Here is a 26,650-nt window from a genome sequence, read left to right as displayed (position 1 = left end):
CAATATCCCCTTTGGTGACAACACGCACTAAAGGCTTCCAGCAGATCACAAGAATACTGCAAAAATAATAATAATAATAATAAAAAGGTAAGATTTGGGTTCAAAAGGAGCAGAGCCTCACTTTTTTAACGCGGGTGGTAAGATCTTGGACAAACAGCTTGCGCAGATTGTGAAGAGTCTGAAGTTCTCTTGCCTGCAATAAAAACAATAAAATAACCATTAAAAAAATAAAAATAAAAAAACAAACAGTAAGGTATAGTAGATACTGTGGTGTAAAATTTCTCCGTGGATTTGAGTTGATAGCAGGGGAGAGAGCTCTGGGTTCTCCCTTCAGCCAACATATTATTCATAGCCACTTCAGAAGTTTAAGTGCTTTTAAAATTTTGGCCAAAATCCAGGTTTTCCCAGCCTTTTTTTTTTTATTTATTTAATTATGCATCAACTTCTCAGGTTCAGCAAAATTACCACCTTCCCCCAGACTGGAGGTGTGGCACCAGAAGTGGCCACTCTGCACCCACACCCCCAGGAGGAGGGAAGCACCAACCCATGAGCAGGAAAGGGCAGCTCATCCCAACCCCAATCCAGCCCCAAAGCCAGACTGAAGAGAAGAAGAGCAACCTTTTAGAATTTTATTTTGAATAGTTAAAAAGTGTTTCTCCAAAAACCAAAATATGTATCATCTGGGCACACAGATGTGGGGGGAAAAGCTCAATAAGGTGTAATTAAGACCTACCACTGTTTCCTCCAGCCCCTTGAGGTCTTCTCTTGCTTGTTCCCTTTTATCATTAAGCAGTCTAGAGAGATCACAGCATTGAGCACAAATCAGAGATGCTGAAGTCACATTGAACAGAAGAGAATCAAGCAGCATTCAGCTGGAGTAGCACATCTGCAGAGTGTGAGCAAACTGTACATCCCTGCAGCTGTAATTATGCTTTTGACTGCCCCAAATGTGCAGCTTTCTCACATGCAAGGGCTGAGTCACCACCCACATCTTTTATGTCCACACATGAAATTTTTCTCTCTCATTTCCAGGAAAGGCTTTTACTCAGAGAGCTGAGTTATTGCTTAAAAAAAAAAAAAATCAAAGCAAAAGAAAAAGTCATTAAATCCCCACCTGAATTCCCCGATTTTTTTCTTCTTTGTTTTTGCTGTGCATTAAGGAATGAGAGATTTAACACTTGCTGTGGTATTTTATAAAATCAGGGCTCTAATAAAACCTTTTTTGGCAAGCATCAAAACCACTAATAAAAAGCCTTTGATATAAAAATATGGAGTAATTGGTAATCATTTATTAATGTTGCATGTTGATATTTTCAATGTGGAATATTGCAATACAAATGCCTCTCACTGGCACATTTCCTGTGATTGTATTGAGAGACTGAAGGACACCAGATGAGAAAACTCTTGACTTACATGAGCTTTTCCAGTTTCATTTCTCTTTCCTGGTCCTCAATTTTTAATTTATCATAATCAGCACTGAGTTTCTCTTGTTCCAGCTGCAGCTTCTGGTTCATACTGGAATGAGAGAGGAAAAGTCAGTACAGCTCAGGCCTGAACCCCAGAAAATGGGTAAATCCCCATGAACAAAGTGGGGCTGGACAGAGAAAGAAAAGCTGTAACTCTCTACTGAAAAAATTCTGAAAGAAATGAAGCATAAAGAACGTGAAGGACAATATTTTAAAATACTGGAGAACTAAATTCAGTGGGTTGTTTCCTTTACCTCAAAGGACACAACCTGTTCTTTCTGTCCTGCTTCCTCATGGTTCTCCCTTTCCCCATGACTAATTCCTTGGCCACACAATAAACATGGTGAAATAACGAATATTACACCAGGATTGCCTGGATTTTGGAAAAAGAAGAATACAGGAGCAAAACACTCCATTGTCCAAGTGCTGGACTAACAGATATATTGGTGTGTCAGGAGGGAATATTCAGGGTGTGAAAATGGGAGAATTTGAGCCCCTCAGAAAGTCTGTGACAGGAGCAGTTGCTGTAAGAGAACCCCAAAAAAACCCTTTCTGGGGACGTGGTCAGTGGGGGCCTTGGTAATGCTTGGACCTGACCACCTTAAAGGTTATTTTCCAACCTAAATGATTCTGTGATCTTTTGAAATGTGATCTCCTCCAAGCTCCTCTTACCTACTGACCTGCAGGTGCAACGTGGCTCTTTCTTTTTCCTCTCTATGATTTTATGGACTTAAAACTCCCCCCTAAAGAAGTAGGGGCTGTAAAATAATTACAGGGTTGGCTGTTGCATGCAAGGACAGAACAAACATATAAAGGACAGAATATTCCATATAAAAATCCATAAAACCCAACAAAAGCAACCCTAAAGCATCCCTGCAGCGTCCCAGAGCAGAGAAGGTGATGGGGTGAGTGAACATACTCTCTGATTTCATCGATTATTTTCTGCTTCTCCTCGATTTCATCCCTCAGCCTGGACAGCTGCTTCTGGTGGGCTTCCCTGTGACTCTCCATCTGCTGCTCCAGGGCCTTCTGCAAACACCAGAGCCGGGCATGAAACACAAATCCAGGCACACCCAGCTGAGCTTCCCTCTCACCTGCCCCCTAAATCGACCTGTTCCTCAAGGTTTGAGGGAAAATTATCAGAGCAAGTTAATTTGAGAATCTGCCTGGTGTATCTTTCTTTAAATTTAAATTCTAAGGTTAGTAAGAAAAACCCAGTGCATCTCTTTAAATTGCTAATAAAAGATTTGCTTTTTCTCTTCCTGCTGTAAGGAACAACTGTACAACTGCTTTAATCCCTTTAAATTTCTATAATGGAGGGAAAAGTTCAGCAGATGACAAACCTCTAAAAAGTCTCTTTTTCCTTGTCTGAGACTTGCAATCCCATTAAACCACTCATTGTTGACATTTCTTTGCATTCCAAAGGAAAAATACCAGAAAACAGGTTTATATTTTATTATTATTATTTCCAGGGGACAGTCAGAATTCTTGCCAAACTTTGGGAAAGTGGTCTCTTTGTAAATCAAATTTCTTAGTACCTAAATTACATTACCCCCAGTATCCTGACTCGCTCCTGAGCAAATTGACTTCCAGCACAGTCCCACCAGTGGAAAATGAGTGCAACTTAGAGGTGAATCAATACAATTTTTAATACAGGAAGGCAAAATTACACCCCAATCATCGGCTGACTGAAGGATCTCAATGAGCAGTACCCTCTAAAATTGCAGTGCCAAACTACCTTCATCTCCTCTGCATCCTGAAGCCGGGTCAGATGCTCCTTCTCCTTGTCCTTGAAGCTGACTTCATGCATTTTTTCTGTTTGGAGGTGGAGGCAGTTGAGAATTAACCACACCACTGCAAGCCATGCTGTGTCCAGCCACTTCCCAACCTGTCCCTGCCTGTCTGTAATCCCACTTCTCCCAGTTCTGCTCTCACTGGGGGAAAGGTGCCTCTAGGAGCAGGTCATTTCTTATCAGTGGGGTAGGAAAATCAGGAAACAGAATAAAAATTCTGTTCTAACAAGAAAAAGCAAGCCTTGTCACCACCTGCTGCTCCCTCAGTCAGAGAAAATCCCCTGTGCAGAAATCCTGAGCGATGAAGTTTTACATAAAACAGTAGCTCAGCAAAGAACTGCTTTTGATAGATACACGTTTTCCACTCTAAATGAGAAGGGGAAAAACAAGCAACCCTTAAAATGGAGTCCTCTGGATCCTACACAGGAGCTGGGAAGGACACACCTTTTGCCCCCCCTAAGGGAAGCAGCTTCCTTTGGAATGGAGTTTGCCAGAGGGACAACTGAAATTAGGCAGATATCTAATAATTTTACAGGATATTTAGCAAGACTGCTTGGTGCTGTTGGCCTACAACATTTATGTGTGTTTGTTTTTTTTTTTTTTAATTTCTCACATCATTAAAACACAACACTGAATTTTCCAGGGCACAGCTGATAGAAGAAATCACAGCCCCAAGGCCCAGAGCCGTACCTTGAGCACGCAGCTTGGCCAGCTCCTCGTTGAGAGAGTCCTGGGACTCCTCCAGCTGCCTCCTCTTCTGCTCCATGTTCTGCATGTAGTCTGTGAGGGACTTGATCTTCGCTTCGTGCTTTGGAGACAAGGAGAACAGCAGTGAGATGGGAGCAGCATGGCCTGTTCCTCGGAATTCAGGCACTGTCCCACGGCAAGGAGGAAGGACTTGAGTCCTCCCCCTGTGTGGGATCCACCTTGGACCTGTGCCTGAAGGATGGACCCCGTGGAAAACAACCCAGGGTGGAGCAGTTCTTGTAGAACTGTCTGCCATGGGATGGACTCACTCTGGAGTTCATTCAGAACTGTCTGCCATGGGATGGACTCACTCTGGAGTTCATTCAGAACTGTCTGCCATGGGATGGACTCACTCTGGAGTTCATTCAGAACTGTCTGCCATGGGATGGACTCACAGTGGAGTTGATGCAGAACTGTCTGTCATGGGATGGACTCACTCTGGAGTTCATTCAGAACTGTCTGCCATGGGATGGACTCACTCTGGAGTTCATTCAGAACTGTCTGCCATGGGATGGACTCACTCTGGAGTTCATTCAGAACTGTCTCCCATGGGAGACACCCCCAGCAAGGGGAGGATTCCAGCTCCCATCCCTGAGCATCAGCAGGAACAACCTGGGATGAACTGACTGTGACCCCCATTCCCATCTCCCTGCACCGCTGTAGGGGAGGAGATAGAGCTTGGGAAGGATGGAAGATTGGGGGAAGGATCTTATTATATTTATTTTACTTCTCATTATCCCGCTCTGATTTTGTTGGCAATAAATTCAGTTAATATCCCCAGGATGAGTCTGTTTGGCCCGTGAAGTATTTGGTGAGGGATCTGGGTCCTTATCTAATGAACCTTCATTAGATTTTGTCTCTCCTGGCCAGTTTTGGAGGGCAGTGATAGAACAGCTTTGGTGGGTTTCTGACATCCAGCCAGGGCCAACCCCCTACACCATCCTATAAAGTTTTCCACAACATCTTATTTTATACATTGCTGCCTTGTTATCTTGGCACCATATCAAGAAAGCAGGTATGAGGAGCTCTCCAAAGGTTTGGTTGGTGAACAATATGGTCACTGCTTCTTCTCTCAGGCTGCTTTTAAAGTGATCCAAGACACAAATTCAGGGCGAGGAAATCCCATAAGAACGGGTGTAGAAATCCCATACAAATTCGGGGTGAGGAAATCCCATATAAATGGGCATGGAAATCCCACACAAATTCAGGGGGAGGAACGTGGCCTTTTCAGTATTATTCCATAAAACACAACTTCAGGACAGCAGGACACGATCTCGCCACAGAATGTGCTGGAAAACACTGAGGGGGAGGAACGGGAGAAGGGAGAGAAAACCCAGCACAACAGACCCGAGAAACACCCCCCTGCTCCCTGAAGGCTCATTCCTTGCTCTGAGCACACACATTCCACGAGGCAAGAGGTTGGGAAGAGTCGTCAGAGCTCGGGAGAAGGGAGGAACAAGCCTTGGGAGAAGGGAGGGACAGACCTACCTGCGAGATGAGGAGCTGGCAGGCGGCGAGCTCCCTCTCGCTGGCGTTCATCTTCCTGTTGGAGTCCATCTGGGCGCTCTCCAGCTGCTTGCTGCGGTTCACCAGCGACTTCACCTCGGATTTCATCTTGCTGATGTAGAGCCGGGCCATGGTGAACTCCTCCTCGATCACCCCGTTCACATCTGCCAACTGAGCACACGGAGAGTTGGGTTGTGCTGCTCTAGGGAGGGGGCAGAGGCTCGGTCTCGGCTTTGGGGCAGTTTTACAGCCCACAGATCAGTTTAGAAAGAGGCTCTGGAGAGGGATATTAATTATTATGTGGGGATTTCAGAGAACTTACAGCTCACAGGCACGCCCCAAATGAGGACACAAAATCAAAACTGGGATGTTTCTGCAAAGCAAAGATCACTTATTGTGTTAATAGACATCTTCTGTCGGGATTTTTGAAGTTCTTGCTTTGATTTGTATGTTTTATATATATGTGTGTGAGTGTATCGTGTAGTTTGACAGGTATTAGGGTGGATCTCAGGGAAAGGTTCTTCCCCCAGAGGGTGGTTGGCACTGAACAGGCTCCCCAGGGCAGTGGGCACAGCCCCAAGGCTGCCAGAGCTCCAGGAGGGTTGGGATGATCCTCTGGGGCACAGGGTGGGATTGCTGGGGTGTCTGTGCAGGACCAGGGGCTCGGACTGGATGGTCCTTGTGGGTCCCAACTCAGGATATTCCCTGATTCTATGAGTCCAGTGGTTCAACATCTACAATAACCAAGTCCACCATCACGGCAAGAGTGTATTCTGGAGAAACGTTCTCATGTCACCAGCAGGGGGAAATTTTTCTTTCTTTCACAATTCCAAAAAGCTGAAGAGCATTTTCAAAGTACTCCTACAAGGAGTGCCCTCTCGAGGGGTTGTGCTTCTTTCATGAGGAGCTGTAAAACACACCTGGGCCTGGAAATCACCTGGCAAGAGAAAACTAATGGCTCTCATCTCTAAATATTAGTGTAATTCTATTTATACATCATTTCCTTCCCTGGCTTAACATGTTGTCTCTTTCTCTTCATGATTCTTCTTCAGCTGCTGAATTCCTGTAGCCACAGATTGGCTGGGCAGGCTCTCCCTGAGCGAGCACAGGGATAAACTTCATCTGCTTCTCACCTTTCCCCAGCACTGCCAAGGGGAAGGGAACATTTGCTGCCTCCCAAAAAGCCTAAAAAAACGACACTGCTTCCAAAACTCTCAGTCTGGCCTGAAATTAGACACACTTGGAGAAGATGCTAATTGCCAACAAATTTGAGATTATTCTTCCAAACACTTCTCAATCTGGCCTTATTTACACTGACAGCTGTCCTCAAAAACGCTGACATCTTAGTTATATAAAAATCCGTATCAAGCTGCCTCTGCCTCCATTTCCAAAGGTTTTCTCTCGCTGTCCCTGTCACAGTGGCCACCAGAGGCTGCTGTGACATCTGCCAAAGGCTGGGCTCCTGCTCCTGGCATCTGCAGCCCCTCATGGACAGCAGGGATCGTGTCCTCTGCAGCAGGAGCAGGCTGGAGCATCCTGCTAAACAGAGGGGCCTTGAGCAGGACAACAACAAGAAGTGAACTAAAAGCAAGAAAACTGAGTGTATTGCAAGGAATTCTCATACATCTTTAAAATGGATTTCTTGGGAAGTTTTAACCACTGCTGGTTTTCACGTGGTTTTAAATGGACAGGTAAGGTGGTTAATAATCACCAGGGAAAAATCCATCATTGCCATTTAGCACTGAGCATAGAAACATCTCCCCTGGCACCTGGAATTTTGTTCATCTCCCACAGGAGTGTGACAAAGTGAGCAGCCACCTCCTGTACCACATCCTGAAACCCAAGAGGCACGGGCCAGTCCCAAAGCAGAGCTGCCCAAAATTTGCACCACCCTGGGTGGGTGGTGGGGGGTTCACCTGGAGAAGAGAAGGCTCCAGGGACACCTGAGAGCCCCTTGCAGGGCCTAAAGGGGCTCCAGGAGAGCTGGAGAGGGACTGGGGACAAGGCATGGAGGGACAGGACACAGGGAATGGCTTCCCACTGCCAGAGGGCAGGGAGAGATGGGAGATTGGGAAGGAATTGCTGGCTGGGAGGGTGGGCAGGCCCTGGCACAGGTTGGGCAGAGAAGCTGTGGCTGCCCCTGGATCCCTGGAAGTGTCCCAGGCCAGGTTGGAAAGGGCTTGGAGCACCCTGGGCTGGTGGAAGGTGCCCCTGCCCATGGAACAAGATGATCATTAAGGTCCCTTCCCAACCCAACCCACCCTGTGATTCCATGGTTAGCTGGAGTGTTTTTACACTGCAGGAGGTGTGGGGGACAAGCAGCAAAACCAGCTCACTGTTTTCACGTCGTTGGTGCCGATGATTCCCCCGATCTCCCCCAGGTCCTTCAGCAGCAGGTTCAGGATTTCTGTCGCCCTCTTCTTCTGGTGGTTACTGAGCTCCTGCAACTGGCCCAGCTCCCTCTGGGTCGCTGTCAGGGCGCTCTGAGAAGGTTTAAAAACAAGAATTACCCTCCCCTCCATGGGCTGGGCACCAATTCTTCCATGGGGTTACATGGTATTGTCTTGTATTTTCCTGAACATGCCCATGGCAGAATGTGCTGACACGTCCCCTTCCACCTTGACATAATCCACTTTCACAACTCACTTGCTACCAAGGCTACTTTAGATCTATTAAATGCAGCAAATCCTGTAAGAATCTTATTTGCATAATACATCAAAGAAGGTTAATCACCGAGAAATAGGTACAGAAGGATATAAAATTCAATTTTTTCGAATGGATTTCATACTAATCTGTTTTACTGAAGGAGATAACAAAGTCTTTAATGAAATGTATCTGTTAAAAAGAGCTTCCTCACTTTGTGTAATGAATTAAGGGAAAAGGATGCATTAAGCTAATAAACCAATCTTGACTTCCCACCAATTTTTTTCCTTAAGATCAGTCAAAACAGCTGATTTTTTTTTTTTTCTGATTCCTTCCTTGAGAGGCCCTGACTCTCAGTACAGAATTCCTGCTCCACGGCACAGAGTCCAGAAAAAACCCAGAATGCTGCCATTTGCACAAAGCAGATTTTCCCAGCCTTCTTGGCACGAGGGGAGTTTTTAAACACCCAAAACACAGGATGGCCGGGTCTCACATCCAGTTCAGATGCCATCACGGGGTGCCAAACACAGGGGCTGCAAGAGCCACAATCTGCCACCAGCCTCCACAGAGAAGCCTCTGAATTAGCTCAATTTTACTGTTTAATTAAGATAGAAGAGAGGCAAGCAGCATCAGCAAATGTGGATCTTGATTGCTGGCTGAGGGACCACGGCACGGGTTTTGGGGACCCCTGTGGAAATATTTGGGGTTGGGGGGGGTGAAACAACTTGCTCTTACACTCTTCTGTGCCAGCTCATCAGCCAGCTGCTCGTTGGTCCTCGTTTTGTCCTCCACTTCCTGGGATTTCTGGTCATAATTGACAGCTAATTCTTCCAGGGCTTGGAGGACCTCCTTCACTTCATCCTTGGCCGCTTCGTTCTCGATCTGGAGACGGGTCAGCTCCTCCTGGATCTTCTCGTAATCCCTCCTGGTGGAGGCCAAAAGCTGGAAGGAAACATCACAGAAGCCTTAAAGTCACCCAGGAGCCCGCTCCAAAAGGCAAAACTGAAAAGAGCAAAGACAGAGGGAGAGGAAATGTGTGTGCAAGAGAGAAAGCAGGAGCACAGAAATCCTGCTGCTCTACCAGAAACCGCACCAGTTCCAGCATAAACGTGTTGGAAGGAAGTTCAGAGAAAAACCTCTGAACTTCAATGAGATCTTAATCAAATCCTACTATGGCACAAGAGCGAGGCACAGGAACTTTATTTTAAACAGTGTCGGAGCTCCAAAGAAATGTTCTGCCCTCAACGCGATGCTGCAGCGAGGAGCAAAAAACACCACAAAGTGAAATGCTTGAACACAGGCTCAGGGCTTTGAACTGAGCCACGTGAAAGGGCTCTCTGAGGCAGCCTCAGAGGCCTTAAAGAAATATTTTGATGGGCAAACCTAAGATGATTATTCTCAGTTATCATCTGAAGCACGATGCTGAGGGCAGATTAGCTGCTCGTGTATTTGCTGAGGGGAAACATCAGCTAAAGAAGTGAATGCTGACTTCACACATAGCAGTGAGTATTTCCAAGTGGTAAAACTTATTAAATTTACTCTTTGCACACTGCTAAGGGAGGTGCTGGAGTGACAGGGCTGATGGTAGGAGGTTGCTTGCATGGTCCTCTCCCTTGCCCTTGAGCCAGTGTTCAGTGAGATGTTAAAACTCCTGAAAACTCAGCTCCTGGCTTGGGTTCTCAGCACAAACCCAGACCCACCAGCAGGATGACTTGAAAATAAACAACAGGTGCCACCTAACATTTATTCCTAATATTGTACTTCTGAGAATAACAACAAAATCAGGACTTCACTTTGCATAAAATAGAGAATAACACCTGTCACCCCCTTCTAAACCAGACCACCAAAAAGCAGAATATCAGAGAAGACATTTTATTTTATTTTTATTTTATTTTTTTTTATTTGGCTCAGAGTTCTAATGGAAAAATGGGAAGCCAGGCAGGCAGCTCCAGAGGCTGGCACGTGCCCAAAAGTGGTTGCAGGGAGGATTCAGATGTAAGGGAAATTTATCTCTCTGGTAATGCTGCAGCCTCAGAAGTGCACTCACGTTATGGAAAAACCCGCTGAGTTGCCAGAGCCAGATGGCATGTAAATATTTAAACAACAAAATGGCTTAAAATAATCTCCCTGCTAAACACAGATGGAACTATTATTTACATTTACTTAAGAAATTTTCTGCGTGAATATCGCCGGGACTTCAAGGAGCGTCGTGTAGCACCTAGAGCATAAACAAGGCTCCCCCAGAAGGTTCTTGCTGATATTATGTGGGAAAAATAGATTTTCAGAGGCCATTAATGACACATTATAAGGATCAAGAGTAAACAAAGGGAAGGGACAATGGCTGCAGCACTTCATGGAGCTGTTCACAGCACGGTGGAGCATTAAGAACCCCCCAAAAAATGCACCCTAAGAAGCAGCCAGGGGTGAAAAGGCACCAAAAGACACCAATATCAGCCCAATGCCATCTGCAGCAGGCCTCAGCTTTATAATTAACCTGCTGGCTTAATCAAGCAGAAAAAAGGCCTCTGGTTAATTAGAGGGAAGCAGAGTGAGGCAGCTGCTCTCAGCTCGTGTCTCACCGAGCTAATCACAGCTCCAGGACAGAGCAGGTACATCCCTCCCACAGGGCAGGTGGAAAAACACCTTGAAAAAATGAAATATCACATGAGCTTTCAAAAGGTAAGAGGTGGGCAAGGTCCTGGGATGAACCAGATAAAGCTTCTGAACAAGCAGTGAGGCATCAGCTGCAGAGACTTTCCCAAGTCAGCAAAGCTAGGAATGTGCAAAAAAAAAGGGGGGAAAAGTGGTCTGGAAGGCAAGGATTAGAGGTCACTGAAAACCTGGTTCATATTCCAGACGTGGTATCAAGTATGGAATGTGGAGAGTGGGGAATAATTGTGTTAGTTGCTCCCAACCAGCTAACACAAAGGAATAAACATCCCCCCCACTAAAAAAATGAGACATCAGAAAATAATAATAATAATTTAAAAAAAAAGCTTTAAAATAAGCTTTAGGTGAGAAGAGTGATGTGAAAAAGATGGGAGAGGTGAGATGACACAAACAGAACCCCAACACACGTCAGCAAACCATGGTGCTGAGAAGGCACAAGAGGCTGTTGGGTTTGTGTGGCCACGGGCACGGGCAGCCAAACAAAGCTGTGGCACAGGGAGTGAGGAGCTTAATCACGGGATTAAACAAGGCTGGTGATTCCTGCAGAGAGGACAAGCCCCAGAGGTGGCAGGTAAGTCATGAGTGACGAGTGACAGGAACGCTCAGACACCATAAGGGGGCCTTGGCGACCCTTTCCGAGGGCTTGGGTGAGGACTGAGGCGTGGACAGAAGGATTTGTTTATTAAAAAAGAGGCTTCACACCCCAAAAAAGCAGCCAGAGGAGGGCTGTGCTCCAGCTGGGCAGAGCCACTGCTAGAGAATCACAGCAGCGTGGCCTGAAAAGAGAGAGCAGTGTTTGGGAACGCTGATTGATGATGGATGAACTCCCACCCCAGGATTAATATTCCGGGGCTGAATGGCCCTTGTCCAATTTCCCGCCAGCGTAAAAGCAATTTCTAAGAAATATCACAGCAACATTCGGGGAACTCTCGGTGATTTAGTGTTATTGCCTCACTCTGCACCTTCAAATCCTCCTGTAAACAAATGGCAGGCCAGGGAATAACCTGACTGTAGGTTTAGTGATCGTGTTTCCCCCCCTCTTAAAACCAACAAACATTCATTTTATGGACAGAAACCATGAAATCAAGACGTTTGAAGTGAGCGAGCCAAGATTTTAAAGCAAATCTGTGGCAGCACCAATAATCAGGTTTTCCATCTCACAGGTTTCTCCCATTACTGCCTCCCAATTGCCAAAATAATGAACATCAGTAATTTATTAGCAGGAGTAATTTTTTTTACACAGTCAGAGCGGGAAATCTGCACCTCCTTGCAGTCCACAGCGTCTGGATACCTGAGAGGGTGCAGACATACTGAAAAACCACATCTGAAGTGGAAAATACTGGCCACACTCCTGCCTTGGACCTCCAGCATCACCTCCCAGCAGGATGGATTGTTACTATAAGGACTTATCAAGGTTTAATGTTCCTCTGACAACATTATGAAATCTGAAGTTTAAACCTGGCTGACACACAGGCTCTTCTTATCTATTGAATTTTAGCCAGTTTACAGGAACAAATGGGACAGAATCACTAAACAAGGGGCTCACAAGAAAAAATGAAAGAGTTTTTCATTTGGTTGGTTTATTTTTTTTTTTAAACTTTCTTACCTCCTCTTGATCCAACATTTGTTGCTTTAGTTTTTCAGCCAACTGGCTCTGCTGGTTGATTTCATCATCCTGCAATGAAAAAAGGGTGGGAGGTTTTTAGTTTCTTTTCACGGCTCTCATTTGGTCACTTTTTATCTCCCCTTTCTAGAAAAGAAGGAAAAATAGCACAGCAAACCTTGTGCACCCTGGGGTGGTAAGAGAGAGAGAAAAATATACATGCACAGAGCTACACCGGAAAAGTATAAATGGTGATATTTTGGAGTTGTTTTGGGGATAAAACACCCTCTTATTTCCCACAGTCCTGCAATAATGCATTAAATTTTCTTCCTGTGTTTTTCTAGGGTAAAACTCAAACCTGCTGCCAGTTCCCTCAAGAATAATTCAAAGGGCCTCGCTACTTTTGATGAGGAAAGTGAAAGAATGACTGCCTTTTCTGTTTTTTTTTTTCCTTTTCCTAATCAATATGTAAAAGCTGGAGAGATTGCTACTGGGCATGCATTCTCCATCAGAAAAACAGCTGTAATTTCTTAACTGCTCTTTTCAATGCCATCAACAAACAAACACACTGCTGCATGCAACCAGAGATCTCATGCACATCAAAAATTAAGGTTTGTTTAAACACAGCCCACTCCCTCCCCTGGCTATTCCCAAACAGCCAAACTCCAGTGTTAACAGACAAGGCCACAGAGGAGGTTTGTTGTTGTTTGTTGGTTTTTTTTTCCCTGATATTTCCCTGCTAATTACAACTGAAATTTAGAATTGAGTATTGATTCATGATGAAAGCTCCCCTTTTGCTAGACAGCCTTTTATGCTGCTCTCATCCATAATGGACAATGGTTTTAGTGGGCCTTTTTTTTATTTTCCCCCCTCCTCCCCACTTATCATTTTCACACAAAGCTATTAATGGCCAGCCCTGGGTGAGTGTATTGCTGAGAGCTTTAAGTGCCAGTGATGACTTTCAAGCTGTGCAAATAAATAAATAAATAAGCCACCTGCACTTTGGACACAGCTAGAAAGAGCAGCACTGACAAAAGAGACCCAAGGGATGGGTGTGTTTCCCTTAAAATTCTAATACATTATAAAAATATTAAGATGCAGTCCCCCTTGTTTTTCTGGTGAGGGATTTTACAGAAATCACTGAAGGAAAGGAGTGATGAAAAGCCTGCACTGAGACATTAAAATCAAAGGGAATTTTGGCTCTGATTTCGTGGAGAGCGACCCCAAACACTGCCCAGGGAGCAGAGGGAGATCGCTGAGCAGACCTGCTTTGATGCAATGGAGAGAGTTTGGAATTCTCCAACGTTTTTCCAATTGGGATGCTCAAGGATGACAAACAGCCACCCACTTTGGCAGAGTTCTCCATTTACACCCAGCGAATGGGGGGTGAAATCCCACCTTGTCATCCAGCTGTCTGTAGAGGCTGGCAATCTCCTCGTCGTACTTCTGCTTCTCCTCCGTGGAGATGCTGGCAACGACCGGGGTGATGTTGTCAATAATGGGGGTGTTATCACAGGGCTCCAGGTTCTTCTGGTCCTTTGCACTGATCTGCTCATCCTCTGGCACAGCTTCCCCTGCAAGGCACACAATCCAAGACAGAGGGGTGTCCAAAACCACGGATATCTTAGGATGGTCCTTCGAAGGCGCCGAGAGGGACCCGGGAAAGCAAAGAGGGGCTTTATGCCACTGCCAGGGACACAAATGACAAGGAAAAGCAGGTGTGGAAAGGTGGCCATCCTCGTTAGGATGATGATCTCCGTGGCTGGAAACACAAACCTGCATCACCACGACCATGGAGGTCTTTTCCAACCTTACGATCCCACGAAAACGGAGCAACAGGTTGAGCAGCTGCCATCAAAAACACTTGAGCTCCTGGCTCTGCTTTCCCTCAAGCCCTGGACAGGTGGGATTAACTCCATGGTTTACCAGAGGTGGAAATGAGGAGGAAAAAGCCCTGACTTCCCAAAGACTGTTGGCAATTAAATCTCTCTTTCTGTTCAGATTCCCAGCTGTGTTATCGACCCTCCCTCCCAGGACAACAGCAGGGCAGGTGTGTTTAAAGCAACATTCACCTTCTGCCACGTAAATTAAAGCCCAAACACCAACTTTCAGCTGTTGCCTGTGCATACCAGGCCCATTTTCCTTCCGAGTCATTGTCCCCAAGGAATATTTCCCTCAGTGATGGTGGTGCATCACAACTCCGACCCTGCTGCAGCTCAGTGGGGAGAGACAGGAATTCAATCTGCTCCCATCCCAGTCTGCTGGGAAACTCTGAGCCCCTGAGTGCTGCACACACTGCTCAGGGTGTGGCAAGGTTACAGCCAACCCTTCACCACAAACAGGGTTATTTTTTTTTCCCCCTTTTCCACAAAAAGCTACAATATTTCAGCCCCACAAAGCTTCACCAGCCATTCCTCTTGCCAGAATGCTTTGTTTTATCTTACTGGCAGGGAAACAAGGAAACAGGACAAATACATCAAACCCCAGACAGGCTGATTCAGGCCCCAAAGTGAAACAACACAGGGCATGAAAGAGCAAGACCAACTAACAGGGGAAATAATTTTTTTTTCAAGCTTAAAGCGTGAAAAAAATGTGATTTGAAATCAAGCACTGTCACCTCCATCACTTAAAGTATTTTTTTTCCCCTGTTTCTAAAGGCTTGGTGATATTCTCTGTCATTACTGAGGGAAATGTAAATTGATTTTTCATTGCTGGATTTCACTGGAGCAGAGCAGGGAAGGTTTGTGCACAGGGCAATGCTCCTCAGGCTGTGGAGAATCCATCAGGAGCCTCCCAGAAGGAATGTTTAAATTTTCCATTCATTGGACAACAATGTCCTACCTGTAAAAACACAGACCTGGCTGCTGAAATGCAGCTGCAGTGAGAACTGGGCACACCCATTTCCTGCTACCATTTTATATTGCATAATACCTATTTATTTTGTATAATACCTATTTATTTTGTATAATATCTTCTTAATTTCTGGAATAAACCGCGCCAGTGGAATATTATCCAAGATGCAACCCCTGTGAAACTCTCCTTTGTGAAGAGGCTCCTCTGCCAGTGGATCCTTCCAGAGGATGGGATTGCAGAAGGTCAGACAAGAAATCAATAGCATTTTGAATGTATTGCTGGGTAACACTGATGAGAACAGCAGGACTGATGGGAGGGGGGATGAGGAGGGGGAGGATTTAGACAAAACAGCAGAGACAGGCTTGTTTCCACAGCACAGAGAAAGGATTTCTGGGGGAAAAAAAATAAAAAAAAGAGTTTCTGGGATGGGGAGGAAATTAAAGTGGTCACATTTAGCAAAGCAGGGTCGAAGGAGGGAGAACAAGCAGGGTGTAAATCCCAGCACTGCCAAGAGCAGCCCCACATCTCCACAGCAATGGCACTGTGCTGATAAGGGGAATATTCCCTGGGCTGGAGCCTCCAGAGGAAGGCAGGGAGCACAGCCACGAGGTAACCATCTCATCTGAAAGGCGAGGAAACTGCACGGGGAGATGAGAGAGGGAAGCAATTTCCCTGCCCTCAAAAGGTCAGGTGTTATCTTCCAGGCACCCAGGATGTTCAGAATGTTCAAACCCAGATGGCAGAGGGGGATTTATAATTAAATCACAAATTTGTTCTGGCTTTAGAGGCTTCTGGCTTGCACACTGACACACAGGACCTGGATGACAAGCACTTTAAAAAATAAAAATTGCTCCAAAGCAGCAGTATTTTATTTATTCAGAGGTCTGTTGAGATTTCAGGAGGGATGCAGGGCTGGTTTCTCTGGGTTGGGGGGTTATTTGTTGGCTTGGGGTTTGATTTTTTTAAAATGTGAAATAAAAAATTTTAAGTAAGGAAGGTTTTGGTTTTTCAACATTCCAGATGAAATAAAAGGTGCATAAAAAAAATTCTTTCTCTACCATCCTACACTTGATCTTACAACCTGCCTGAACAGCAATTTCTTGTGTTTCTAAACAGAAAATTGGCTGCTCTCAGCACAAACTTCACTTAAAAGCCACAGAAGGAGACAAGTGGTGATTCTTCCAGCCAGAAGACACTCCCAATCTTTGTACCAAAGGACTAATTATTCCAGTGTTAAATTCAACTACAGAAAAACCCCAAGGTCCAGTTACCTTAAAGCACAGTGGAAGTGATTCTCGTGCCTGAGGAGCAGAATTCTTTCCAAAAAAAGAGCAAAAAATGCCATATTTCTTTTTCTTTCTTAATATTATTAACACTATTAAAATTAGCGATGCCTCCCTGTGTTCTCTACGCCTGACATCAAACTAATTTGGGAATTCAAATGGTTCCTTCTGTAAACAGCTGCTGCTGGTTTCCCTGGCTTTTCTTCCTTCACCTTCTCAGTTCCTGTTCTGAAGCCTGAGCTACAACTGAGCTCTGAATTAGTGACTCGAGGCAAGATTTAAACATTTGCACCTTAAAAACCACAAAGAGCGCCCCCCATTCCCGATTCCCGGCACGTACCGTTCCTCCACCTGTTCAGTTCCAGCTCTAGGTGCTGGATAACGTTCTTCAGGCTCTTGTTTTTGTCCTTCTCCTTCTCGTACTTCTTCTTCCACTCCTCGGCCGTCAGCTCCAGGTTCACGGACACCGTGTTCTTGATGGTCTTGGCTCTGCCCAGTGAAACCCGGGGTCAGCTGTGGTCTGGCTTTTATCTCAGAGCAAAGTTTGCCCATAACACAAAGGGAGACTCCCAGAGAAGCTGTGGCTGCCCCTGGATCTCTGGAAGTGTCCAAGGACAGGGCTTGGAGCAACCTGGGCTAGTGGAAGGTGTCCCTGATGGGATGGGTTTTAAGGTCCCTTCCAACACAAGTAAATTCCAGGATTCTGTGAGAATGAGAAGCTCTGGAATGTGTGCTTGGATTAAGGACAAAGCCAAGCCCTGCCGTTCCTGCTGTGCTGGGTGAGCTGTCACCTCACAGCTTCTCCTGGCCTGGGACCCACCACAGCATCTCACCACGGGCTGTCCCAGTCTCGTCACAGCCACCCCTTCAGCTCCACCAACCCAACTCAGCCCTGTCCCCAACACCTCAGCACGAAGGGTGTCAGCCCAGTGAGGGAAATTGATCCTTCTTGAAAGCCAAACAAACGCAATTTTGCGGGTGGAAGGAAGGGAGGGAGGAGAATCGGGGTCACCACCGGGTACCAGGGTCACTCCAGGGCTGAGGGAGGGAGGCTGAACTCTTGCCTGTGCCACTGGAGTTCACTGGCTCATGATTCACTCCTGATTTACTGCCTCTCTAGGCAAAAACATCCTCAAAATTTAAACCCTTCTACCAACAGCCAGCAGCTCTTTGTTACTGTGCAGGCTCTCAGCTCCAACCCAACCCCAACAGCTACGACAGGACACGCAGAGCAAGCAGAAAACAAGGCACAGCACCCACCCCAGCAGAGCCACACTGAGAAAGAAAAACCAAACAAATCACTGTGAATTAAGAAAGCTTCAGATCTTTGCCCTTCCCTGCTCACAGTCCCTTCAAAGGACTCCAGTGTTACTGGATAAAACAGAAGATAAGCAATGGAACAACAGGCAAACCTCCCACCAGTCTGCAAAGCTCCAGTGCTTTGCAGGAAGTTTTGTTACCTCAAAAAAATATCTTAAAGGAACCCAGTGCTTTTAAAATAACTCCTAATGGCCAGGGTTTACACAGTCTGCTAAAAGCAGGGCTCCAGTTTCCACTCATTTGACTGCATTGAGGAAAAAAAAAACCAATCACACCATAAAGTTTATCCTAATGGTGGGTGAAGTGCTTACTGGCAATTAAAATTAAAATTCCAGTCAGGAATGTGAGAAGTGGATTTGAAAACTCTTTTGCCCCCCAATAGGAAGGCAAATTTTACTGGATATTGGAAGGAGAAATGAAACCAAGAGGAAGGTAAACTGGAATCCGACAGGGAAGCTGGGCTTCTAAGTTGTTAATGCCTTTAATTTAAATACTGTGTTAATTATTGTGTTTATTTAAATATTCTGTGGCACACGTAGATATGGGAAGTAGAAGCTTGTATCTCCAGTAACTTCTTACTCATCATAAAATGGTGAAATAAAACCACATGGCAGCTCTAAACCTGATTGAGTTAATGGTCCCTGCCTCCTTTTGTAGCCCCAGAATTACAGATGGTGGAAAACAAACCAATTTTCAGACAAAGACACATTTCATTGCAGCCTCCAGACTGTTAAATTCTACTTCAAGCAATCCTAACCTGCTAGGATTTTTCCTTTCTGCTATTACACAAATAAATCAAAATGAGTAATTTTCCAAAGTATCCGAGTTCTCCTCAATTACCACAAGAGTAGTAATTACATAATGAGCCTGACCTCATTTCTGCAAACTTTCCAAATGTACTCCCATATGATTACTGGCAATGAACACATGTGGGGGAGAAATTTTCTTCCTGGGTGCATCCACATTTTTATCTTATCCTTGCTTGTTTCTGAGGACTTGTTAAGACCCTTCAAACACCAGCATGTCCATGAGCCACCCTGGTAATCCATCCAAGCTGTCAGGGTTACACAGACCCCACCTTCTTCAACTTCCTTAACGCTCTCAAGATATTTTTTAGAGCTGTAACGACGATCCCTGAGGTGCCACTCAGGGAGAAGACACCTCCTAAAAGCACCGAGGGCAGCATCACATAAAGCAAAAGGGAACATTTTCCACTGGGTTATCCAAGGGAAAACTGCCCAGTGCCATTACCTTCCCCAGAAAATTTCAAAGCACTGTGATAACCCTTTGCAGGGAAATCTACCAGGGCTTTTAAGCGGAGCAGCTGCTAGCCAACATTAACATTTATTTTTCTGGCGCCGCTGGGGAATGAAGGGACAGTTCTCTCAAGTTTTCCAGTCCTATTTCTGAGCAAATCCAGAAAGCATTTACTGCCTCCTTGCCCCGCTCCCCCTCAGCACCAGGGACACGTGGGAGAGCCCGGGGGAGCGTCACCAACCACTCCCAGCAGGACTCACCGCTGCCCGAACATCAGCGTGGACTTGGTCTCGGCCTCGTTGAACACCGAGGGAGAGCAGCAGATGACAATGGTGGTTCTGCAGTTCCCCCAGGGAATCCTGGAGGATTCGGGTCATCTTGCTGTCTCGATACGGAACGTGGGTTTTCTGATCGAAACACAAGAGCGAGAGACAAGAACAATTTCGCTTCGAGCGGGGACGCCGCAACGACGGTGGCAGATGTAACAGATCCGAGGCACGGGGTTCTGAGGAGTGGTTGTTTTGATTGTGCTGAGATTGGATAACCACCCAGGTGAAATCACCGAGAATTAGGTTTCTTATCTCGGGCAGAGCAGCGCGAGTGTCGCCGGTTTGGGGCTGGAAAGCCAAATGTTTTCTTCCCTCCGAATCGAAACGTTAGCTCGCGGTTTTTTGCCTTCACGTGGACGGCAAAGAAACAGATAAATAAAAAGCCATTCTCCAACAACACAGAACAGGATTACTTACAGTTCCTTCTGCCAAGGCAGATATCACATTGCCTAGAGCAGACAGAGACTTATTGATATTTTTAGCTTCATCCAGAACAGCTCCCTCCGCTCCAGTTTTGCTGACCTACCAAAGAGAGCAGGAACAGTCAGGCCCAGCCACCAGGGCACGCAGTGCAACACCTGAAGATGCTCCTGGAATTAAAACCAGCCAAGCTTGGCCCCAGCACGAAGGAGGAGAATTTTATACGGACTTCTTTGTTAGGAGGCCTGTAAAAATTCCACCTCTGAGAGCAAGTTGGCCCTTCTTTTTGTTCAGGAGAAAAGGCACAGAAATGTAGAATAAAGCCGTATTTTTTTCTCTAATTAAAACTAGAGTATCTGTGCTTTCCTCTGAAAATGCTACAAGACAGAAGAATAGTTGTATTTTTTAAGAAGATAACCCACCAAGGAAACCCTTACTTCAGGTTTTCTGTACAACATCCTAACGTGGTGACCCAAAAAAGTTAATTTCTTCAGAGAAGTGCAGCGCCTGACTAGGCCCTCATTTTGTAAACACCACAAAGAGCTTTTAATTTAACATGTAATAATATATGCAATCACAGACATCGACATTATTAACTCCTGCATTGTACCAATGGGTTACCAAATTAGTGTGTCCCAGCAAGCAACCTGAGAACACCACTAAAACCAGTTCTGAGCACTCCAGAACACGTTAGAATGGGAACTGGGAAGTATTTTTTGCACTGTAATACTGTTCTAGACCATCACTCTTTTGGTAAATACATAAAGTTTTTTTTTCTGGTTATTATTTTTCTCTACTGGAAAGCAGAAATAGTCACCACAATCAAGAGAGACATTGTTAACTGTGTTAACTGCTGGTACTTCAATGTAATCTGTGCAATAATTACAGAAAATCTAGAAACAGGGTATGTTTGAATATAAGCAAGCTAAAATAGCTGTCCAATAAAAATTACATTTCTTTTTTCTATAACTCAGTGTAAATTATGGATAAGCACACACTGGTTCAACCCCCTCCACTGTAAGTGATTGCAGATTTTGGGGGGTTGAATTTCACCCCAACAGTTCAGATTTGTCCCTTTTCTCCAGCAAGTAAAAATAACCTTACTGATGATCACCTAAGGGTAGTTTTTCTGTAAAATCTCCCTCAGTTTGCACTGATCCCACCAGGATCCTTCAGGAGATCAGGGAAAAGGAAAACTCACCTTCTCACTTCCAGCCAAGTCCACCAGGTAGAGCTTCCCACTGAGTTTCTTCTCTGTTTCCACGTTCTCTTGTTTAATGTTGATGAGGAAGATGCTGTGGCTCCTGGAGCTGTGTTCATTCATATCTGCAATCACAGGCTTGGTTTAGATGGCTTTAAAACCTGACAAGGGATGGTGTCTCATCACAGCTGGGCTGTGGCCACCAAATCCAAAGGAGAGCCCAGACCCTTCAGGAGCTGTAAATAAAGCTCATGGGCTACAAAACACGCTCCCACTCTCTCCCAGCACGACCAAAATAATCATAATAATTGCAATAAAAAGAAGCTGGGCAGGTCTTGGTGCAATGGTGTGAGGTCTCCCAACGTTTAGCAAAAGTTTTCATTAAACCCACACCATTTAAATTCAAATTTCAGAATGATTTCTATTGCTTACATAGTTAAAAATCCTTCTTCACCCAGGTCAGGGGTGAAACACAGGCAGCTACAGTTTCAGCTTCCACTTAGTACAAGTTTGGTTGTAACTATGTTATGCTTTAAGTTTCATAAAGTAGCAAAATAAGAAAATATTAAGAACCAGTAAATCATTTTCTCTCTATTTTCTCTGTTCCCATAAACCCACCTCCACCTTTCCCCCATTCCCATCAAGGTTCATATTGATTTGAATTCCCTTTTTCTCCTCCATCTCCAAACTCTTTGGTGTTTTGTTTTGTTTTATTTTTTCAGTGACACTTCCCAGTTTTCTCCTTTCCATTTCAGTCCAGGCAAAATTCACTGTCTGTCAGCCTTTGGCAGAACTTTTCCAAGTGCACCAAAAGCAACAGGTAATATCCCAGAAAAAAAAAAAAAAAAGGTGTATTTGGGTATTTTTTTTGTTGAAGAAAATAGCAGAAATAATGGGAGGAAATGCCAATCAGAAGAAAGAGGATGAATTTCTATCAGCATGAGGGGAAAGGCACGGGAAAGATGAAGCAATATAGTATTTCTCATAGAAAGAAGGTAGAGACGTGGAAGAGAAAGGAGTTACCCAGGGCATCAAAATAAATTAAATTAAACTAAATTAAAAAAAAAAAAAAGCACAAAACCCCCAAAAATATACCCAAAATACCCCCCCACCACCAAGGCTGGAGTTATAAAGTGAGGCTCTGCCAAGTTCACTGCCGGATCAAAGACATCTCCCAGTACAAACTGGGGGACAGGCCCTTTCATCCCTGTCATGCCAGCAAGTTTGGCACAGGCCAAGGGGATTATGATGGGGTTTAACTCAGGAAGATTTGTTTGCTTTGCCATCCCTGGAGCTCCAGTCAGAGCAGGAGATAAACAGGCAGAGGCTGAAAACTGCTCTGAGCTCCTTGGCTGCTGCCGGACCAGCGACTCGCCCCCAGTTCTGGCCTTGCAGCACAAAGAGAAATAATGTAAATACATCATTTTAGTTCCTCATCATTCCCCAACACCTTCATTCTGTGCAACAATCCACGGTGAGATGTCTCATGGAGCAACACAGAGCCACTGGAGTTAAATCCAGGGGGCTCAGAGCTGAGAGCCACTCGAGGTCTCTGCGCGCAGCGAAACGGCACCGAAAGCGCAGTTTGTTAATTTTAAAGCGCTGTGATTTGTTCTTGTGAGCGACTCAGAGTGCTTTGTGAAGGATCAACACCTCCCTAGGAGGTACAGCCACCCAAAGCCTGGAGCCAGGGGAGCTCCAGGGAACACTCACTTGTCACGGCCACGTGCCGGTTGGCCTTCCCTTCGTCGATGACATCCAGAACTTCCTCAGGGCTGGACACAAATCTTTCTGTGCAGCCCTAGGAAGAGGCAAGCGGGAATCAGAGACATTCCTGGTGCTGCAAAAGCCCTTCAGGAGGTGTATTTAGCACTAATGAAGGAAAATAATTAGGAGAACCATCCTCATCCACCAGGCTCGTTAGCGAGGCAATGGATCAGAACCTGCCTTTGTGTGACTTTCAGGAGTCCAGGGGGTAAACTTGGGAGGAAACTGCTTTTTACAAGATTAAAGACTCAGCCAAACCCAAACATGCAGCAGGAAATCTCCTCTGTGTAGAAGACACACAACACCTATTCCTGTTATTAATTTGGGTTGGATTAGGTACCCCAAATTAATCTTTTTCTCTCTCAAACTACAAGATGCAAAGTCCTTGTTCTCTGTCTTAATGCAATATTACTGAATACATTATTATATTTATTTTTTTTTTGCTCCCCAGGCTGAGAATAAACAGAAAATTATTATATGTGTATTATCAAGGCTCACATATGCCCATAACAAATATATCACATTTAAGTGAGGGCCCAGAAATTTAAAAAACTGATTCCTAACCCCACCAATCCCTTCTAAAGTATTGCAGGATTAAAGCACCTGTGCAAGAAAACGTTAAAGAACAAAATTCTTCAGGTTGTTCCTCTTTCATATCTGACATGAAAGGAGAACAAGAATACTTAAAATTTAACACCATAGCAACAAAATGGAAACGTTCAAAAGTCGGGAAAATAAAACAAACACGACTCAAAGCCCATTAATATTTCAGGAAACTCTTTCAATCCAGGAACCAATACAACCTGAGCTGAATCATTTCAGGGGGATGGAAATGGAAATGGGGAAACAGATGCAATATGTGAAAAAAGAAGGAGAAACTTGAGGATTAAATTATCCCTTTACCTTAACATATGGGACTCTGTTTTTATCTTCATGGACAGCGAGGTTTGTCTTTGACACTGGAAACAAGGATGGAGGTGATTAGGGAATATTGCACAGGTAATAAAGTGTAAACTGCAGTCCTGACAGGCACATTTTGACTGTATTAAATTTGTAACACTTCCCTTCACAGCAGCAAAGCGAGGAAGGAGCTCTCCACGTTTTTAAAGCACAGTTTTACTTTAAGGACAGGAATTGCCAGAGAGGCTCAGCCCTGCCTTGAGGTCTCTGTGCTCGCTGATTCCCAGCCAGAGCTCTGGAGCACTGCAGAGGCAGGTGCACAGGAGACAGATCAGATGATTCAAACTGCAAAATTCGCCTTCTCACAGCCAGTCACACAGTTTAAATTTAATTCCCTCCCAAATAAAGTAACTGTTTCCCCTCGAGCACAAGGCACGGCAGAAACGCAGAACTCACCATCCAGGAGGTCCCTTATTTTGTCCAAATATATCTCAAAGTAGGAAACCTGATCAAATAATCATAAACAGATTTAAAAGGTTGTTGGTGATTTAAAAAAATCTCTCTGTGTTTCCATCTCTGTCAAAGCACCAAACTAAAATAAGCCCCAGCTCCCACACAGTTTGCATTACATCTTCCTTGGGAACTTCCTTGGATCTTGAATGATTTACAAGTCATTGATCCTTCTCCATTTATCAATGATTCATCAGGAAATTACACCCCCCCCCCAAAAAAAAAGCCTTTCAGGAAAATCTTATATCTCCTTTAATTCATTTTTCAACACAGGCAAAACTGACAAAAATACTGAGCAGAATCAATCAATTCCTATTTTCATGCTTTCATATCAGTGCAGGTGGCTCAGGAGAAGGGTCAGGTTTGAGAGCAGTAAAAGGTAAATTGATAATGACCCCCACAAAAGCAGAAAGCACCTTTGACATAAAACTTCCATAAGCCTAAACAATATTTATATTAAATTAAACGTTTCAATGAAGGCTTAAGCAATCTATATAAAATTAAGGTTTTAATTTAAACCCAGGATTCTGTCATGAATTAGGAAGAAACTGAAAATCAGCTGTTCTCTAACAAAGAGACACAACTGCCCTAAGGAAAAAAAAAAGAAGGAAAATGAATGAATGAGTCTCTTAATAAAAGGGTATTTGACCTGCAGAGGTAAACAGAGTTAGAGGAATGGGGTCTAACCATTCCCTAAATAAGCTTTATCCAGGAATATTTAACTAGAATACTAGATGGTTACACTCTAGGTATCAGTAAACCTGCTATCTGGTAAAGTCTCACCTGAAAAACAAATTATCTGGGGTTTTTATAGGGGTGAGTTGATCTTCCTGAGTGACAGCTGCTGTTAAACACAGACATATGTTGCTTTTGTGCCTTTTCTCCCCCTGTGCCCCACCTAAAGCCCTGCTCTGGCCCAGCTCATTCCAGCTAAGCCAGACTTAAATCAAGTGCTTTGTATCATCCTCTTAACACTCTGCTGGGGACCAACACAGAGACACCTCCCTGCTCTAAATGGATCTGAATTGAAGAGGGGGAGAAGAAAAAAAAAAAAGATATTAATTTTCAGTGTTGGCTCAGTTATTAAAGGAGTGTGACAGCTTGGTTAAATCCTGGCTCCTGATGACAGAACAGGCATTTCTCTCCCTGACAGCTCCTTGTACAATCACTCACTCACTCCCTGCTATTTAGGCAGCTTTTCTGTTAAGATATTCAGGGATGTCAGCTCTGATGGGAAAGCACTGAAACAATCCTGTGCTGGCAGAAGATGATTTATAAAGTGCTGTCTTCTGCTGGGGCAGGAATTTACTACATCTCGGGGTCTCCATCTGCTGGGATCACGTGGGAAAAGCTTTGCAGAGAAGGGAACAAAACCAGTGGAAGTCACTCCTGTGGAAGCCATTTGTGTGACAATTCAGAGGTGTCTCTTCTTAAAGAGCTCAGTATTTTATGGTTTAAGGCCTGTTAAAGTGTTTAATGATTTATTTGTACTTTCTACCCACTGTCTGTACTTCGTGAGCTCCCCACAAACAGGCCCTGCCAAGAAGGTTCTCAGTGCTGAGTCCTCCCAGAAGAGCAGCAGCTGGTTCAGAGGTACCAGATTATTAAAATAAATATATATATTTATTCCCCAGAAGTGCTTCAGGTGCTTTAATGCAAGCAGAGCTAAAAAGTCACTTAACTTTTAGGCACAGGAAGGACAGAGAGCTCCATTCTCAGGGAGCTCCATTCTCAGGGAGCATCCCTCATGGAAGGAGAAGGGACTGTCCCTTCACACTCTACCTCTGCTCAGCTACTGAACTTCACCAAAACCATCTAGGTGTGCTTTGTGTGGGGTTCTTTTTTCGGGGAGTGACACATAGAACCCATTTTTCCTGCAATCCACTGGGTAATTTTACTGATGGAAACAAGCTGCAGCCTGACCCCGACTCTGCCAGATGGAGCAATGCCCCCCATGGCTGAGAGCTCCCCAGGAGAACTGGATGAACAGTGGGAATTAAAGGTCACTCAAATAAATCTGAGAGATCAGATGGCTGGGATCGAGACAGGGACGGGGAAAAACATGGGTGTTCAAACTGAGCCCCAGAGCACCATCACAAAGAGCCCACTAAATCAGCTTTTGAGCTAAAAATTACTTCTAAACATCCTCCCCTGAATGGCCCAAAGCCATCTCTCCCCCATTTCAGCCCCAAATACTGTGGAAGACCCTTCCCCTCAAGACAGGGACGTGTCAGCATTCCCACAAATGTCCCTGATGGTATTTATGGCCTTTACTGGTGGGGCTGAGCTCCAGCCTTTGGAGAAGCTGCAGCCAAATCAGTGTTTTCTGCCAGGGGTGGCTGGTTTTCCCAGGAAACTTGAGCTGGAAAAGCACTCAAGAAG

At 44.9% G+C, this 26,650-nt stretch overlaps 1 protein-coding gene across 1 annotated transcript in view; it reads right to left on the bottom strand.

The window, feature by feature from the left end:
* KIF5C (kinesin family member 5C) overlaps positions 1-26,650 on the bottom strand; it is a 67,259-nt gene that overhangs the window by 11,865 nt on the left and 28,744 nt on the right. Inside the window, 19 exon segments of the mRNA XM_050339653.1 lie at positions 122-193; positions 734-794; positions 1,414-1,515; positions 2,386-2,495; positions 3,205-3,281; positions 3,950-4,067; positions 5,495-5,683; positions 7,849-7,995; positions 8,891-9,097; positions 12,432-12,500; positions 13,827-14,002; positions 16,905-17,053; positions 19,402-19,491; positions 19,493-19,548; positions 19,888-19,992; positions 21,092-21,216; positions 22,805-22,892; positions 23,762-23,817; positions 24,215-24,263. Of these exon segments, the coding sequence (XP_050195610.1) occupies positions 122-193; positions 734-794; positions 1,414-1,515; positions 2,386-2,495; positions 3,205-3,281; positions 3,950-4,067; positions 5,495-5,683; positions 7,849-7,995; positions 8,891-9,097; positions 12,432-12,500; positions 13,827-14,002; positions 16,905-17,053; positions 19,402-19,491; positions 19,493-19,548; positions 19,888-19,992; positions 21,092-21,216; positions 22,805-22,892; positions 23,762-23,817; positions 24,215-24,263 (2,046 nt within the window).

Source organism: Myiozetetes cayanensis, unplaced genomic scaffold (genome assembly GCF_022539395.1).
Source record: "Myiozetetes cayanensis isolate MyiCay16 unplaced genomic scaffold, myiCay2020 scf9, whole genome shotgun sequence".
NCBI lineage: Eukaryota > Metazoa > Chordata > Aves > Passeriformes > Tyrannidae > Myiozetetes > Myiozetetes cayanensis.
This window is presented reverse-complemented; position numbering and strand designations above follow the sequence as displayed.